This window comes from Hetaerina americana, unplaced genomic scaffold (assembly GCF_022747635.1).
Source record: "Hetaerina americana unplaced genomic scaffold, ioHetAmer1.1.p SCAF_16, whole genome shotgun sequence".
Lineage (NCBI taxonomy): Eukaryota > Metazoa > Arthropoda > Insecta > Odonata > Calopterygidae > Hetaerina > Hetaerina americana.
The window spans coordinates 9,198,411-9,216,612 of record NW_027286719.1 but is presented as its reverse complement, the minus strand read 5'-3'; the positions used below and the strand labels follow the sequence as shown (position 1 = coordinate 9,216,612).

The window sequence follows — 18,202 nt, the reverse complement described above, 5'->3', positions numbered from 1 at the left end:
AGTGGAGTTTAGAAGATGAAAAGTAAGTCTGGTGCCATGTATGTTGGACATATAGGCTAAATATTTCAAGAACGGGTGAAGGAGCACCAAGCCTGCATGAAGAACAAAAAGTCAACATCACATTTTGTAAGACATTAATTGGTAAATAACCACAAAATTAACTTTGAATTTGAAATTTTTCATGTGGAAAATAAAGGACTTTGACTAGGTACTTTAGAGGAGCTTGAAAATTTAAAAAGTGTACACTCCAAAGAGAATATTGTTAATTACCTTTTGTAAACCTCCCACTCACCCCTCCTAAACCTGCCACTGCTCAAAACCTGTGTTAATGAGGGAAAAAACCCCTCTACTCCCCCCACACTTTCCCTCGACCTCAAACTTATGTAAAGGGCTTGGTATTTATGTCTATGAACAACTTAGAACCCGCCTACTTTCTTCCACCTTTAGGAGGAGGTTCCCCTAAGGGGGCCTCCTGCTTTCTACCCTTCCCTCCCACAACCATTGATCACTTCCCTCCCGGGCTTTCCCACCTCCCCTGCCTACCTGAGTGTAGAATACATAGATGGATGGCTGTGAGAGTTGTCACTTGAATATGACGTTGAACGTCAAAACCCAGGTCATATCCAAATTTATTTTATGTGAAAATACAAAGTTATTATTTTGTCATTTCCCATATAAATTGATTCCATACAGTTACCCCAGAAACCATCAATTACCATCATTTTATGACACTATGAACAGATGAGTAAAAAATTATAACAACTATAATATTGCATGACTGTAGTCATTTCCAACTCCAATAATATTTTTCCATGGAATGCTATAAGTTTTGAGTATGATAAAATGATCTGGCCCATGGACTACATCCCTGATGGGCTGGAAGATCTCTGTTCAGGTACTATTATTATTTTTAGTTAATTTGCCGGTTAATATAGGTTTTTGGCTGGACGCAACTACCGGATGAATATTCTATGACTCCTAAGAAAACACATTCCAGTAACCTAGTCTACATCAGGTCCCTCTTTATCTCCGAGTTCTTCCTCCCTTCATCCCGTCAAAACATCCCTATCCCGTTTCTGCCTATTTCAAATTTGCCTAACATTCTCTGCTCTATTACGGGCTTCAACATCCCACTGCAGATCAATACGGTCTTCATCCATTTTACCTGCTTCCATAGGATTTCTCTCGCCAAACCCCTCTCTTCACCCACCACACCAAGTACTTCCTCATTTGTTTTCCTTTCTGTCCATTTCACCTTCTCCATTCTTCTCCACTCGCACATTTCAGAATCCTCCAATTTACGTCTATCCGCCTGTTTCAATGACCACCTTTCTGCGCAGTAAATAGCTACACTCCATATCAAAGTTCTTACAAGTCTTTTCTTAATATCCTTACTCAACATCCCAGTCATCAACTCCCTCTTCCTGGTGAAAGCCTCTTTGCCTTGTGCAATTCTTCTCCTTACGTCCCCACTACTTTGATCGTGTTGGTCCAAAAAACTTCCGAGATACATAAACTGTCCTACCTGCTCTAGTTTTTGCCCTCCTATTTTAATTTTTAGCTTAGCCTTTTTCTATCTAGAAAATCGCATAACCTTTGTTTCATTAATATTGATTCTCATCCCATACCTGTCGCAATGAATTTCCAGGTCACTCAGCAATGCTTGCAACCCCTTGGCTGACTGGCAAACTAAAGGTTGATCATCAGCAAACCTAAATGATTTTACGAATTCCCCACCCACTTTCATTCCTACCTCCAGTTCTTCCCAGGCCTCTTTAATCTTTCTCTCCACATATACGTGGAACAGCAACGGTGGTAATGGGCAACCCTGCCTTACACCTCTTCCTAACACTACCCATCCCGACTCTCTGTTACCCACTCATACCTGAGCAGTCTGAGACATGTACAGGTTGCAGATTAGCCTCCTGTCCCTCCGATCTCTTCAAGTTTTCTGCAATATATATTCAATAGATTTTCCCAGTTCACTATTTCAAATACTTTTTCGAAATCTATGAAATGGGCAAATACATCCTGATTTTATTCCACATTCCTCTCGATTAGAGATCTCATTAGTGCAATGGCATCACGCTTACCTCTCCCCTTCCTAAGCCAAACTGATCATCCCCTAAGGAATCATTTGCCCTACTCTCTATCCGTTTGTTGATGATCCTGACAATAACTTTTGCTGCATGGGAAATTGAACTTCTTGTACTGTAGTCCTCATATGATTTCTGTGATTTCCTTTTTCTTTATTGGAATAGGAACTAAAACTGATCTCACAAAGTCTTCCAGCCAGATTCCACTTTATCCCCCTCCATTGTTTTCTCTATAGCCTGCTGGTTCTCCTTCCTTGTCAATCTATTTAATGATCCTACATTCTATTTCCTAACCCACCGCCCCTGCCTTATCTTTTTGAAAGAACTGCAGAATTCAACTGTTTTCTCCCCCCAGTCATTACTCGTGCCTAAACGCCTATCATTGCATTCCAATCCCCCATCACTATCAAATGTTTGCCTGCTGGAACACATGCGATTATGTCCTCTAACTGATCATATATCCTATTGACTCTTCACCCTTATGGCTGCTCGGTGACATGTACATCTGAACAATGACCAAGTTCGTCGACTCTGCTTTTATCTCTGCTGGTAATATTCTATCAGTTGCATGCTCTATGATGTCTACGCTTCCACCTACCTCTTAATTTAATACTATGGCATCCCCTCATTGGCTCTCATCTCCGCCGCTGTATATTATTCTATACTGATCACTCCAGTAATCCCAGCTATCCTTCCATCTCACCTCGCATGGACCTAAAATATCGATATTTCCCCTTTCCATCTCTCGCTTAACATTCTCCAATTTCCCTGTCCTCATCATTGTCCTAACATTCCAAGTTCCTATTCTAACTAATTTGGTCTTCTTCTTCTGTGTCTTCTATCCTGCTGCTTCCGGTTTTCCCTTTTTCGTGGGATGATGACCGCGGAAGCCTTGCATCCCCTGCTTCCGGGCATGACACACGGCTGATTGGGCCGAGCCCCACAGTTGATAGGACTCAAAATCTCTGTAGTGTTCATCATTTTTATCTTGGGAATGATAATTGAGGTGGTTTCCGGTTGCCTTCCTCAATAGTTAGGGTAAAAGATAACAGAAACTACATTTCCACTCACTTTGTATGAAAAAAAGTATGTGGAAGTGTAAAGTTTCTGTTATTTTTTACCTTCATCATTAAGGAATTTCACAAAGTTAAGCCTGAAACTGTTAACTTACTCAATAGTATTTTAAACATGACACCATCACTTACTGGCCACCCCACTGGGGTCAGACGCCATTACAGCTGCCTCACTGAGGAACAGACGCTGCGTGGACTACCTTTCGTCTGGCTCCTAACCTTCGACCTATCTGGCATGGGTGACCCCACCAGGAGCAATTATTATTACTCCTGCCAGCACAGCTCTAGGGGTCATCGGAAACCAACAAGCCCTTCCACCACATCAAGGTTGTAGTCCAGGGATGGTGTTCAGGTATACAAGCCATTTAGTAATTATAGGAAACAAGAATGGTATATAATCAGTTAGAGGAAATATTTTGTGCATTCCTAGAGGGATGGCAAAGAGTGATTGAAATGCAATAGTAGGTGAAAAGATGGCAGTGAGGCATGGGACTATAGTTTAGAAACGACTGTGGGAAGAAACGAATGGAGTTCTGCAGGAGAAGGGGTTAATCATAAGAAACACTTGGTTTAGGCAAGAAAAAAGGCTTGAGTAAGCATGGAAAATGCCCAGGTAAACAGACAGACAGATTTCAGTAGCACAACATTATTTTTATGCATGGAAATAGGAACACCATAGTTGACTTGCAACTTCTCCGAAGTGATTTGCGTTCAAATCACAATTCAGTAATAATTAAGTGTACCATTTGATTCACAAAGATATAACATGGAAGTAGGTTGAGGAAATAGAATATAAGAGCGTTTATCAGAATGAGAAGGAAGAAGTAGGCGTTTATTGGCCCTGGTGGCGGTGGAGTAACATGCCTCCCTACCAGCCCGGAGGTCGCAGGTGGATTTTCCTCCACCCAGGGCTTTGGTGTATGTAATTGCCTTCAATGTAATGTCTGAGGGTTAGGTGGGAAAAGGGACTATAAGTCTCATTTCAGCCCGATTGATTTGATAAATTAATATCACCAGGCTGTGGAGAAAATTATGGGTGAGGGCAGGGAGGTTGGTGCTAGAGAAGAAAAACGGAAACATATCATCGAAGGGATGTCAAAAGCTGCAAAATAAATGCTTGGAAAAGTAAATTGAAAAGGGGCAAGGAAATGATAGATAATGGAGAAAATTGAAAAAAAAATAAATGAGGAAAGGGAATGGAAGAATGTAAGCATGGAGTTAGGTTGATGGGAGTAAACAGAATTAACTAATTAAATGCATGGATACAAACGGAATGGCGAAGAGTGGTGGAAGAATATTGCAGGTGTACAAAGCAAGGGTGAAATCGGTGCTCTGCATAGGAAGGGAAAAGCACTGTCAGAAGAAGTTAAAATACATTCATACAACCAAACATAAATCACTTAAAATATTAATTGATGAAATTAAATGAATTAATCCCAGTGGAGACTTGTGAGAGATGAAAGAAACATATGATGACTTGAGTGCAAAGAAATTGTACCAATTGCATAAGCATCGGCAGAGAACATGACATAGAAGAGGATAGCTTAGGTCCAGGTTTACTTAATAGGGAGGTAGAAAGGACATTGGGGGATAGGAAGTTATTTGGAATTTTGTTTAACCCCATGTCCTTATTTAAGTTTGAAATTAAATAAGGCCATGGGGTTAGAAAAAATTTTCCACATAACTTCCTCAAGGCTTAGAAGAATGTGATTGGAAGAGCTTTAATGAATTAATATGTAGCATACATAAGGAACAACTTACACAAATCAGTGTTAATTTTTATGCTAGGATAGGGGAGACAGTCATTTGTGAGGGCTACCAAACAATAAGTTTGATTTCACAGACTGATTAAATGGCTCTCAGGATCACCAATAAGGGAATAGAGAAAAGGGTAAGTGATCGGGTGAAAGGAAAGATGCATAAAGAGCGTTCTGATTGGCAATGGGATGTTGTAGACTGTAATAGAGGCGAGAATATGAGGGGGTGTCATAAAGTTTTAATTAATACTAATAAAAATTGAATTTTTATTTATAATTCTTGTGACATCCCCATTTAGCCACCATCCGGATTCATACATTTCTCCTGGCATTTCCTAACCTTTGAAGGCTGCCATTGTAGAACTCAGCTGATTGTGTTAAACAGCATTGATCCACCTCTTGAATCATATCTTTTTTGTGGCCAAATCTCCAACCCCAGAATGGTTCTCTGAGTTCTGGGAGTTAGAAAAAGTCACTCAGATCAAAATTGGGAGAATAGGACAGATGTGGCAAAGTTTCAAAATCTCATCACTTTAATTGCCATAGTACAATGGTTCCTGTTGTAGGTCTCACTATTATCTACTTCCAAAAAGGAATCAGCAGTCATGAAACTCACCATGCTAAGACTTTTGACATGTGCAGCTCTTTGGGAATACTTTTCTACATTCTGCCATAGCTAAGATAGGTCTCAATCATGACCGTTTGGATTTCTGCTGTTCAGTCTAATAGGATAAATTCTTCTACTGTCTTCATTATGTCCTTACTGACCGTGTGTGATGGTCCTCCATATCTTGGATTGTTTGTGAGGAGCATGTGGCGGCCAGTTTGAAAATTCCTTTTCCACCTCATTACTGTGTCATATAACATGACCATGAAAGGTCACATGATTTTGTCGTGGATTTACCAAGCACTGAAACTATTCCAATGATGGAACTTTATCACATTGCCAGCTTCTATCTTCTCTATACCGCAAGTTACTTCAATTTATGGCTTCTTGGAAGAAACAAATCAATATTATTACATGAAATTAACAACATTTCCTACTTAAGGATCAAATAATTTGCGGAGTAAGTGTATCTACACGAATATATCTCTTTTATTTCTAAACAATAATTTCTTATAATTGATACCAACATGTATTAGGCAGATGAGGAATGTATAGGAAGAAGAAGAGAACAGGAAAGGAAAAGAGGAAAATAAAAAGGGGAAGGAAAGAAAACAAGGAAATCATCCTGGATGGAGTGAATGGAGGACGGAAGTATTTGGATGTGAATAGGGACTCAGTGTAGCGACAAATTTATTATTAGTATGTGTAAATTGTAATTAGGACAATTTCATTGCCCTACCACACACCACCATAGTTAAGAAAGATATGGTCTCAGGGAAATTTTACCAGTTTGAAAGTTCATTTTCAACCTCACTAATGTACCATATGATAGATCTATATGATACGAAATGCTACCAATTAGTCACATGCTTCAAATGTATTTCCTAAACAAATTACACCCTGGCTTTCAAATATATATTTAATATTAGTGCAAAATAGCTGGATGTTTTGTTAGGAGAGGTTGGTAAATGTATCATTGTATAGTTTTATATGCTATATCTATTAAAAAATATCCAACCTTAGCCATTAGAATAGAAGTAATAATTATGAGATGAATTTAAAATGATCAGCTAATTACAATTCAAATATTGTTGTGCATTTCAATACAGCCAGGATACAATCCCCAGGCAAGCCTCTCTGGGCTCCTTCACCTTAACTGGAGCTGTTTGATTTTTTGGGTACCAGAAAAATGAAATATGGCCCCCTACCTGAAGAAAGCGTGCCAAGTGGCCGGAAGATAGCTTCTGTGACACCCATATTTAAAAATGGAGACCGGGAGGACCCCAGTAATTATAGGCCAATATTGCTCACCTCCATCTCCTGTAAGATTCTTGAGCAGATCATTGTTAGTTCCATAATGAGGTACCTCGATAGCCAAGATTTATCAATTAATAACCAACACGGGTTCCGTAGAGGTAGATCCTGCGAAACTCAACTCGCACTATTTGTTCATGATATAATGCATTCCAGTGAAAGTAATATTCCAGTTGATGCGATATTCCTAGATTTTAAAAAATATTTTGATAAAGCCCCTCATTGCAAATTACTTGCAAGGTTGAAAACTTATGGAATACACGGGAGGATTAGACAATTTAAAAAAAATTGTGTTCGAACAGTTGTCCTGGACGGTGTATCATCTGATGCTGTCAAGGTCACGTCGGGTGTACCGCAGGGAAGTGTCATAGGCCCCCTCTTGATTGTTATTTACATAAGTGACCTCAGTACCGTGGTTAATAGCAGGCTCCGTCTTTTTGCTGACGATGCAGTGATTTATGGGGACATTCAAAGTCGCGAAGACAGTCACGTTGGCTAACAACCTAAATACAATCCAGACTTGGTGCGATACATGGCAATTGGAATTAAATGCGTAGTAAAACAGTTTTGGGAAAAGAGTAACACCCCCCCATTTAGTTACAAAGTGAAGTAGAAGAAATCGCACGGGTGGATTCCTTTAAATTCTTGGGTGTAACAATTACTCACGATCTGTCCTGGGGAAAGCACATACAGGAAATATGCGGTCACGCTAATAAAAAATTGGGATTTGTAAAAAGAGTGCCGGGTAAATGTGAGGAAAAAGTGAAGGAGCGATGTTTTCTCGCCCTAGTCAGGCCCCACCTAGAGTATGCTGCCAGCATATGGGATCCTCAAGAGATAAATTTAATTTCAGAATTGGACCGAGTGCAGTGGAGGGGGGCTGGATTTGTCAAAAATTGTTATGACCAATGCATTAGCGTAACTACTTTGCTAGAAATTTAGGGTGGGATTCCCTTACACAGCGGCATTTACAATATAGATTAAACTTATTAAAAACATTTAAAGATGGGTCCTTCTCTTTGTATGTAAACCATATATATGTATATACATGGATATGATTTTTTCCTTCCATTGAGAAAGGTGATCGGGCCACCAAAATATTGAAAAATAAAACTGTGAGTGTCTCTTTATTTCATGTTTCTAAGTTTTATATATCATCACCATGCTTGTGACTGACCTTATATGTGTGTATATAAATTGCAAAATAAAGTAATTCTCATTTGTTGGTAAATTAATAGCTGACTTTTTTTCCCCGTGCCTCCTGCAGTTCCTCAAAAATTGCTACGGTAAACCTATTTAATATTTAAGGTATTGCTGGTGGAAACTGCAAAGCCTGGCACACAATTTGCCTTTCAATGGATGACCTCCGATTCATCCTGGATACCCAAAGAGAGTCAATGCATCTAAATGACTTCAGGAGGATTTATCCAACTTCCAATAGTGAGCGGTATTCCAACTTAATCAGTGATCTCCAAATTCTTCCAGCAGATGACTATTCAAGGTAAGCCTAATAAATCTTTTGGATTATATAATACACCTAGTATCAAAAAGAGACGTTTCAGGCATGATATGGTGGAATGTCATGATTAATTAAAAATAGCAATTTTCCACAAAAATAAAATTTAATGCGACCGGTTTCAATGTTACTACATCATCATCAGGTGACAGTTAAACCTCAGAGTCCAGTATATATATGATTGAAGGCAAGTAAGGGGAGGGTGGAGGAAAAGAGGGTAAGAGGGGGAAGGTGGAAGGCAGAGAGGGTTGGGGAAGACAAGGTGCAAAGACCCTAGGAGTCCGGAGAGTGCGTCGTGGCCGAATGGAGGGGGGTATCTCATTGAGGGTGTCCCACGGTGTGGCACAATTCTCCTTCGGGACAGGAGAAAGTAATAAATTCACTGAAAACTATAGTGGTGATATACTCTGAGGCTAATGCTGAGTTAGAGAGGGGCTGTTGAGATTAGTATTTTGTATATTTTCTATTACAGTGGTATGTAGTAGGAAAGTGAGACAATTACGATGCATAAGAAATGGGACTGCGAGGCAGTAGATATAATGGAAATATGATTGCAATAATCAGGAGAAATTTTAAAATTGGAAGAGCTTCAGGGGTAGATGGTTTATCGAGTGAATTGATGGAATGTTGTTCAAATTATTTGAAGAGTTTGAGGTTTGTAGTCCAAGTTATGCCAAAAATAATTCACCCCTGAAGACATCAACGATGAACTTACTGTTTGCACAATAATTGTTGTTACTTTTTCCAATTAGTAGCATTTAAAATGAAAATGTGGCTGCATTGGGTTTCTTTGAAAGGTATCATGTACTTGTACTTATGCTAATTCTCTTGTTCTTATTCCAGCATTCCTTTTTATATTTATTGAAGATCTGTTTAGCCCTCTAATTTTTGTTTTAAAATAGATGAATAAAAATATAAATTATGATATGTCTTTCAGGGGAAAATTTTGTATTAATTCCAGAAATGCGAGACAGTACCTGACCCCAAAACTGCATGTACTTCTATCTCGTCTAGAAGCTACATTCAGAGCTCAAGAAGTACCTGAATATGAATACTCCTATCTTACTGAGACAAGACTAAACAGCACCAGGTACTTATTAGTAGTGTATAAGTCAATATTGATTTCATTCCATTTTTCAAGAATAAACTTACTTCATAAAAGCATGAAATTATATGCAACATTGAAAATATTTAGCTTCCCTTGCAAAATATATCCCGGGAAAAAACTTTGAAATCATAAACTATGTGTTTTAGTTACCTCAGGGCTCAGCTTACTTTAAACCTTTAAAAACCCACTTCTAAACACTTTGCAATGCTGACTTCTTAGATGAGGAAATCTCAAAACTTATCTGAAAACAGTATTCCAGCACAGGAGGTGAAGTTTGAGTGAAAAATCCTTTGTGAAAATACTTAATTTTTTAAATATTTAATATTAATTATAATTTTGATCAGAAAGTTTTCATCCACAGGTGATTCAATGAGTGATTCAATAAATGAGTCATAATGCCTTTCGTAGAATCCTTGGTTTCCCTCATAGTCTTCTCTATAAAACAGTTTCCTTCAAACTTCTGTACCCCTCCCATCTTTTCAGATTGTATCAAACTTTTCCTCTTCAAATTCCTTTCCTTGTCCTTCATTGCACTGCATCCTCATTTGCTGCCAATAGCATGTCTTCATTACATTTGATTGGGCTCTTCGAGGTCTTTTTTCTCCTCTTTTAAACTGAGAAATGTGGCACCTTTTTTACTTCATGTATTGTTGCACTATTTAGGAACTTATATTAGGATTAAAGAAACATTTAAAAGGGTTGAGATAATTATATGAACCATTGATTAAATCTATGAGAAATAAATACTATGGCAGCTGAACTGTTATGTTCTAGCAGATGAACTGTACTTCAAGTTCTTCATTTTGCACCGAAAGGGATCTGAATGCTACTGAGCCAATGGGAAGCAATAATTCTCTAATTGGTGAAAATATTGATATCTGCTAAGAACAGTAACAATATTTGCTCACAGAATAAAAGTGAAAAAGGAGCAAGGACTTGAGAGTGGAAGCATGTGTTCAACATTGGCTTTGATATAAAACAAATTTTAGATATAGGCATATTATGTAGTTTTTCATTTATTCAATATTATGAGAAGTCTGTTTATAGGAAAACACCAAATGTAATGTTATCCATTTTATATGTTTTTTATGCTAATTTTAGTAATTTTTACCACCGAAAGTTACGATAGCATGAAAATACTGCAGTTATTTTTATTATCGAAGTGAATTAATTATCTATGAAAATGGGTAACTTGTAAACCTTTCCTGCCAACACTACAGATATGAAAAGGGGTTCATAAAAGTTAAAATTAGGTTTCCATTGAATTTATTTGAAGATTGAACTTTTAAAGCTTGTCTTAATACTCATATCCCACCTTAATTTGCTAAGGCCATCCGGAATGAGGAAGCTAATATTTAAGTAAAGAATCGGATGAGAAAAATGTGATGCATTTTGGTTGTAATTTTAAAAATAAAATGGGGAGGATACTGGCTCGAATAATGGCTTGGTAACAAGGGACACATTAGCCACCAAGACAATCAAAGCTTAAAAATGGGCATTAACGATTTACCTCTGTCCATTAATAATTTCATTATCTTTTTTTCAGCCTAATTTTTCAAATGCCAATCAATTTAGGAACATGAATCCACAATTAAAGCAAAGCCACTAGATTCTAATTAGATAGTGACCCTAGTGAATCCATTAGATTCTACTAAATACTACTACTACCTCTATATTATATAAATATGTAATATATATTTAAATATCATATATTTAGACGTACTTAAAGCGTCGTATGTAATACGATGCACTCTCCGTATACGTGAAGTACTATGTATTAGAATTGAGAAGTACTGCGTAGTAGAATAAATTAAGCATAGAAATTATATTGTTCCTTTTTTTCTTATGGATTTATGAGATGAAATAACTGTAAAAGCAGCTGATCTGTATAAAATAAAATGCAATTAAAAAGGCATACTTCCAAACCAATTCATTTTTGCAAGTCTCTTCTTTAAATTATTGTGTACATAGTTATGTAAATATTTGGATTTTTTTCAATGTTTATCACATAACGCGGATCGTCATTTTTCGACCGTCTGGACATTTTTGTGGAGACAACGCTCGCGTTATCGATGGGAAAATACGGTACATTCATTATGATTTAGATTATATGATGCTTGATGATTATTGTGACAAAGAATTTTGTAGGATGTGGTATTATCCTTTTTCAGCAGTCAATTACATAAATTAGGTAACTCCTTTTCAGTTTTAATCCTGACGTTTTCAAAACGAGGGGATCATTTTCACCGCAAGGCGATGCTCAAGGAAGTTCTCAGCAGAGACATGGCTGTTCCTCAGGTGTGTGACTGTTCTCATAAAAATACATAATTAATGACTCATTATCATTTGAAAAATGCCATGAAGGTGACGAGGTATGATGTGTGAATTCTAAATTTTCTGAATCTGCAAATTTTATGCAAAGTCGAAGAGTTACTAAAATTTTGAGTTGCCCTGAGATTACTGAGTACTGAGTTTTCATGTGTAAATTGAGTTCTAAATTTGCCAATTTTCTCATCTGACTTAATAATCTGATTGTAGCTTACTAGTGGTGCATTAAGTCATTTACTTCCTCTAAAATATATTGCAAATTTTCGCATGATACTCGCAATGCTTCCATTTGATGAAGACAAGTCAAATGTTTGGCATTTTTTAGGATTAATTACGGAAGGTTTTGAATAATGCTACGCCAATCGTGCGGAAATACAAATTTTCATGACTGCTGTTTTACAAATTTAGATTCTTTCAAATTAAATTCTATTGAAACTATTTTATTGTAGCAGAGATTCTTTCTTTATAACTAAACGGACACTGTATTGGTATAGTTCCTTGTTTTATCTACTTTCATACTCGTTTTTGAAATCAATTTTCACTGAAAATTTGGTCCCTACATTTGTTCCCTCTCCTACCATCATTCGCTAGGACTCGAACATGGGACCTCAGGCGGGGAAACCAGTACAAAGCCACCGCATAAATTTAATTGTCCTTATATCTCATTTCCTCTCTTCACCCAGCCGATTTTAGTGTACGTCAGGGTCTCAAATATGTACATGATTAAGTGATGCCCCAGATATCCAAATGTATAAAATAAAATTGAATTCTGCTCATATCTTTTCCCTTATAAACTCTCCAGCAATGAGTTTTAATGAAAACATTTATACAATCGAAAATCGACATTCACGCATCGATTCAGAGCTATTGAATTAGGCTAGACACATAGATACGATAGAGAACTCGACTGCGGAGAGGTCAGTCCCGGTTAATTTAAGTGTTTCCAGTGAGAAAGTCCCCGCGTGAAGCCTTTGCCTAACCACATCTTTTTTCGAGAATTTTCATTCGCTCGATTTTCTGAGGAAATGCAGGAGTAAAAGGAAAAGAATTGTCCACACTACTCAAACTTTACAAGCCTTGCGGTTTAGTAGAAGGTGAGTACACTTGTGGAACTAATAATCGAATTGATCACTGCGCGAGTAGTCTGCTGGCCTAGTCATTAATTATTAAGATTAGCTGAATTTCCCTCATGTTTTCCTTCCCGATAAAACCTCTTGTTTTCTCTCAATGGCGTGAAGAATGAAATTATACTTTTAGTCGTATTAATGAATGATAATATAAACTCTATTTTAAGTGGAATGTAGCCGATTGACATACCTGTATTCAATAGATATGGTTATGCATACCGCATTACTTACTCCATGTAAAAAATGATTAGACGATCACACCACTCTCGCCCTACCTTGGTTGCCCGGATCGGCCATGGACAACAGTTCTTAACGGATCGGCTGTGTTCTACGAAAGTGGCAATTCTTGATTAATCACTAAAACCCTTGGATTTGGCAATTCTTGATTAATCACTAAAACCCTTGGATTTGGTCGGAAGAAACATGATAATCAGAGAAATAATGTCTTCCGGATGCAAAACTTTAAGAATGTCAAAAACATTCGCCTTGACCGGGATTCGAACCCGGATTCCTCAATATCCGGTCGAGTGCATTATCCAATTAAACTATCGACGCGTCTTGTTAAACATAGACATTTTAGTAGCTTTTAAAGGAGCAACATGTTGTGCCGAAATACCGTACATACAATGCCTCAGGCATTCGTAGTCGTGCGCGACGCACCACACTCCACGAGGTCAAAGCCAACTTTAAACACTTAGGCTGTTTACACCTTGACAAATTTCCAAAGAAACTGCGGGAGATGCCGCAACAGTAACATTTAACGGAGTCACCCGCTGATAAGCATTCCAATGCAATAATTTCAGAGGGTACTAATCATTCTTCTTGAGAGGAGTTTAAGAGGACGCCTTGCCAGAGTTTAAGAGGAAGCCTCGATATTTAATTTCGGAATTGGAACGAGTTCAGCGGAGGGGGGCTAGATTTGTCAAAAATTGCTATGACCAACGCAGTAGCGTAACTACTTTGCTAGAAAATTTAGGCTGGGATTCCCTTACACAGCGGCGTTTACAATATAGATTAAACTTCTTAAAAACATTTAAAGATGGGTCCTTTTCCGATGACATCAAGAACATAATACGAACCCCAACGTATTACGGGCGGAGGGATCACGAATATAAGATTAGAGAGATTGACTGCAGGACAGACAGATTTAAATGGTCATTTTTTCCGAGAACAATAAGAGACCAGAATTCTTGTAATCGAAATCCCCCAGGAGCCGGCTCGACATAATAAGTATTAACCTACATGGTAGCGACTGCGCAGGGTTATACGATTACATTTATATATATATATATATATATATATATATATATATATATATATATATATATTTACATATATATATATTTTTTTGCAGGTTCCCCTTACCTTTCCCCATCCATTTGAAAAACCCTAACCCCCTCATCCCTTACCCTTTCCTCCTGGTGCTGCACCCCCTGCCACACACCTTTTTAGTGGCTTGCAGGGTATTGATGTAGATGTAGATAGCTAACCGTGACTCCGTTACAAGTTACTGCTGCGGTATCTCCCGCAGTTTCTTTGAAATATGTCTTCCGGAAACTAAATTAATTCAAAAGAACAGAGGATGAATTATTACTTCCTTCTCTGCCCAAAAATCTAATAAATATAGTCTCCTCTCTATTGTACTATCACTGTCTTGCATAAGCTATACAAGTATAGTGTTCAGTAGAATCGAGCCTGAGCGGAGGGTTTTGCCAGGTGAATATGGAGGGCGACTGCAGAGCCACAAAAACCAGAAAATGCGGTCAGTTTTTCCGCCGTTTGCGCTCAGGCTTCCTGACTTCAATTTCCAAATTTAATCGTGGCGTGGCTAGCTCCCTCACGAGGATTTGGCCAAATAAATGCACAATTCAGGCAACCAAGATTTTGGTAATTAATATGGGTTCCATAAAATATGTTCGTTTTGGTTTCGGAGCCGTAGCAGCGATTCGATATCGCCGAATTGTAACTTTGGAAAATTGAGTCGAAGGCACCCTCAGGATTCAGTAGACAGTGGAGTGGCAAGGACCAAGTTGCCTTCAGATGAACGTCGAAATGCTGTACAAAAATTTTTAATAAACTACTTCTCTAGGTCTAAGCCTCTAAAAAAATCAGACAATGTGCACTCCCTGATTGCTGTTTTTTAATTTAAAAAGATATTCTAAGCGAAGTTGCGTTTGGCCCTCCACCCACTGGCTTTGGCATGATCGTTTCTAATCGTGAATTTCCACTTTCCTTCCTATTCACTTTTGATTTCACCGGAAGAGGAGTCATCAACAGCTTACCTCCGGCACCTAGAGATCCACCCGGGGAACATTTCCATGGAGCCACCATTTACCCCCTTCTGGACAGAGTACATGGTCGAAGTGCCCTATCCAATGACCATGGTCCGGATCTCGGCCAGTCCGATGCGATGCAGCCTGTCGGTCCGCTTTGAGGACCACCTTGGCCATAGCATGTGAGTTCTTTCTTTGACCGTTGGAGCAGCGCGGCCAACGCCCTGTACGGACATGGCGAAATATATTGTCTTTTCTAAAAATATATTTTTGTACAATTAGTCACGACAGAAAGAGAGTCACATCCCCTATAATTATTTTGTAAATATTCTATACGTAATGCTGATGAAGACGTTTCCCGCACAGACTTAGTTGATGAACGACTTCTCCATGGGCCCTGCGCGTGAAGTTAACAGAAGTTTTTCTCTCAATTTTGGACACCTTGATGTAGTCAAGTCTTTGGCAGTTCAGAAAGTAAATAGTTTTATTTGACACGGAAAGATTTTTATGTCGCTAAGTAAAGGTCTCCGTAAAGTGGGTAAATTGATGGTGGTGGGAGGACAATAGATACGAGACGCTCGTATTGTACACAGAAACGCTGAAGTTATCGTGTACCCTAGAACCAATAGTGGGACAGTATGGTTCGTATGTTTTCAATGGTCAATCTCATAGTTGCTAATTTTGATTTCTAATTGTATTAAGTGCATGACAATTTTATATCTCGTCCATAGCCTGCTATAGAAGTTAAATAAACTATTTACATACAACTGTAAAATCACATGTAAAAGCTCTACTTACGGCAAACGCCATTCTTCGTGAGGTGAAGCAAAAAAATATTGAACTAAAAAAATATTGGAAATCGGGTAAATATGATCGATAGAAGAGTACTGAATATGTATACTGAGCGTTAAAATGGGAAAAATATACTGACAGGAATCGTAAGTCATTATGACTATCGCATTCAGTCAACTTGGGAAACCAATTATCATTTGCGGCGAATGAAAAATATTAGCTGATGCACAAGCGTACGGGACTACAAGAGAACATTTCTTGCATAAAATTTTGCCATTTCTTGGTTGCATGTACGCACTTTTCTTTCAAATTAATTTTCAAACGCATGGCAGCATCGACTGGACCTGCATTTTTAGGTTTTGCGTGAACTGTGTATTATCACTTGCATTGGTGAACTCCATGTTAAGTTCTTATTTCAGATGAAGAGGATATTATTGCCTTCTCTCATGTGACTGCTTTGAATAAGACCCAAAAATAATTTGCTATCATTCCAATCATCATAAAGCATGAATATAGTGTAACATTTTTTAAGCAATGAATTCTTCAGTAATATCGCGGGACTTCTTCTCTTTTTTCTCATTCCCCTTTTAAATTATTGATAGCTCCAAACAAGCCAAATCAATATGCTCTGATTAAATATGGCAGACAAAAGCTATCTCAAATATTATTTTTTACCTTTAATAAGCGATAACAGTTTCTTATTGCCCATTGTAACGTAAATTTAACTCTATAGGCTCTCAATGAAACCTTTTCGGAGGCCTAGACACTTGAAATTTTCAACAACATGCGGAATCAGAAAATAAGCTGGAAAAGAATACTTTAAAGACTACTGCTTTTACGACGAAAATTGTTCTTTATGATCACATGTAATTACCAGATCTGTAACTACACTCGATCTGTGGTAGAACGTTAGTAGTCCTCTTAAACTCTTGAGAAATGTTGACTTGTGAAGAAAATAGAGTAGCTTGTGACCAGAAAGCCCACTGTAGGAGGAGATTCGCTCAGATGGATAATATTTGCGAGTTCGTCAGTCAAATATGAGATGTTAGAAAGGTGCAATTGGATTCGCATGATGTTAGAAGGTTAAAAGATGGTGCATAACACACACCATGATGGGAAGAACGATTAGAGAATGGAGATTTTCTAATCGTTCTTCCCATCATGGTGGGGATTTGATCCATGGGAAATATGAGGTCGGTTTTCCTTTGCTCTCGCCAATTGTCTCAGGTTTGAAATCCCTGATTCAAATAGCGCACGTTTGAAAGTTTCTCGGCGGTTCGACGTAAATTAAAAGCATGCTGGGTGAGCATATATTTTCTAAGGTGAAGGAGGGGTAGCTCCGGTCATTAATCCAACATAATTGAAGAAGCGAGACTCATAAATCAGACAAGAAAGACTAGGGCCGAACGATTTCGCGTGATACTGCCTGGCATGGAGGCATTCGGAAATATGAAGGAATGCCAACAGGGAATGCGAGGTCTGTCCAGAAGCCACGCAACATTTTGGGAAAAGTAGCCTGCCTAGAACAATAAGGCTTGTCTTCTTCGAAGTACCCCTCTTGAGACCTCTCATACTTATTTTAGCCATTCCTCTGCTACTGCAGCTCGAAATTCTTGACGCATTAGGTCCAAGGGGAGTGCTTCGAAGGGGACTAAGGCCTACCTTGTTCTAATTGATGGTTTCCGGCGTAACTTAATGGAATCGATTCATATTGGAAATGAAAAATAGTAACTTTGTGATTCCATTGAAAAATTTCTGAAGACGACGTTAAGCGTCGAAACCCGGGTCGTCTCGTAATAAAAATTTTCAGTGGAATCACAAAGTTACTATTTTTCATTTCCAATACCTTGTTCTAGTTAGGTTATTTTTCTCAAAATATTACATGGCTGGATCCTCTCAGGGCAGACCTCGTACGTGTTTTCCTGTTTCATATGGTATTTAGGGAATACTTCAAAGTGAAGAACAACGTCCGTCGAATGGGACGTTAAAACGCGGCCCTCGTAGAATAAGCCTTTAAGCCTTCCTTGAAAGCCCTACCTCTACGAAAATTATTCAGAGTCGCACTTTTTATAATTGCTTTTTAACCAACTTAGTAAATATTACGAAAGACTACCGAAAATAATGGTGCACTAAACTAAATGCGGGTTTCTGTCGAACTGACTTTATACTGACACTACTGCCTAAAAATCAAAAAGGGGATATCAAGTTTAA

At 38.2% G+C, this 18,202-nt stretch overlaps 1 protein-coding gene across 1 annotated transcript in view; it reads left to right on the top strand.

The window, feature by feature from the left end:
- Positions 1-18,202, top strand: part of LOC139687070 (tubulin polyglutamylase ttll-4-like) — a 269,846-nt gene that overhangs the window by 241,551 nt on the left and 10,093 nt on the right. Inside the window, exons 9-10 of the mRNA XM_071584174.1 lie at positions 8,156-8,348; positions 9,325-9,453. Coding sequence (XP_071440275.1) covers positions 8,156-8,348; positions 9,325-9,453 — 322 coding nt within the window. The remainder of the gene's footprint in view (positions 1-8,155; positions 8,349-9,324; positions 9,454-18,202) is intronic.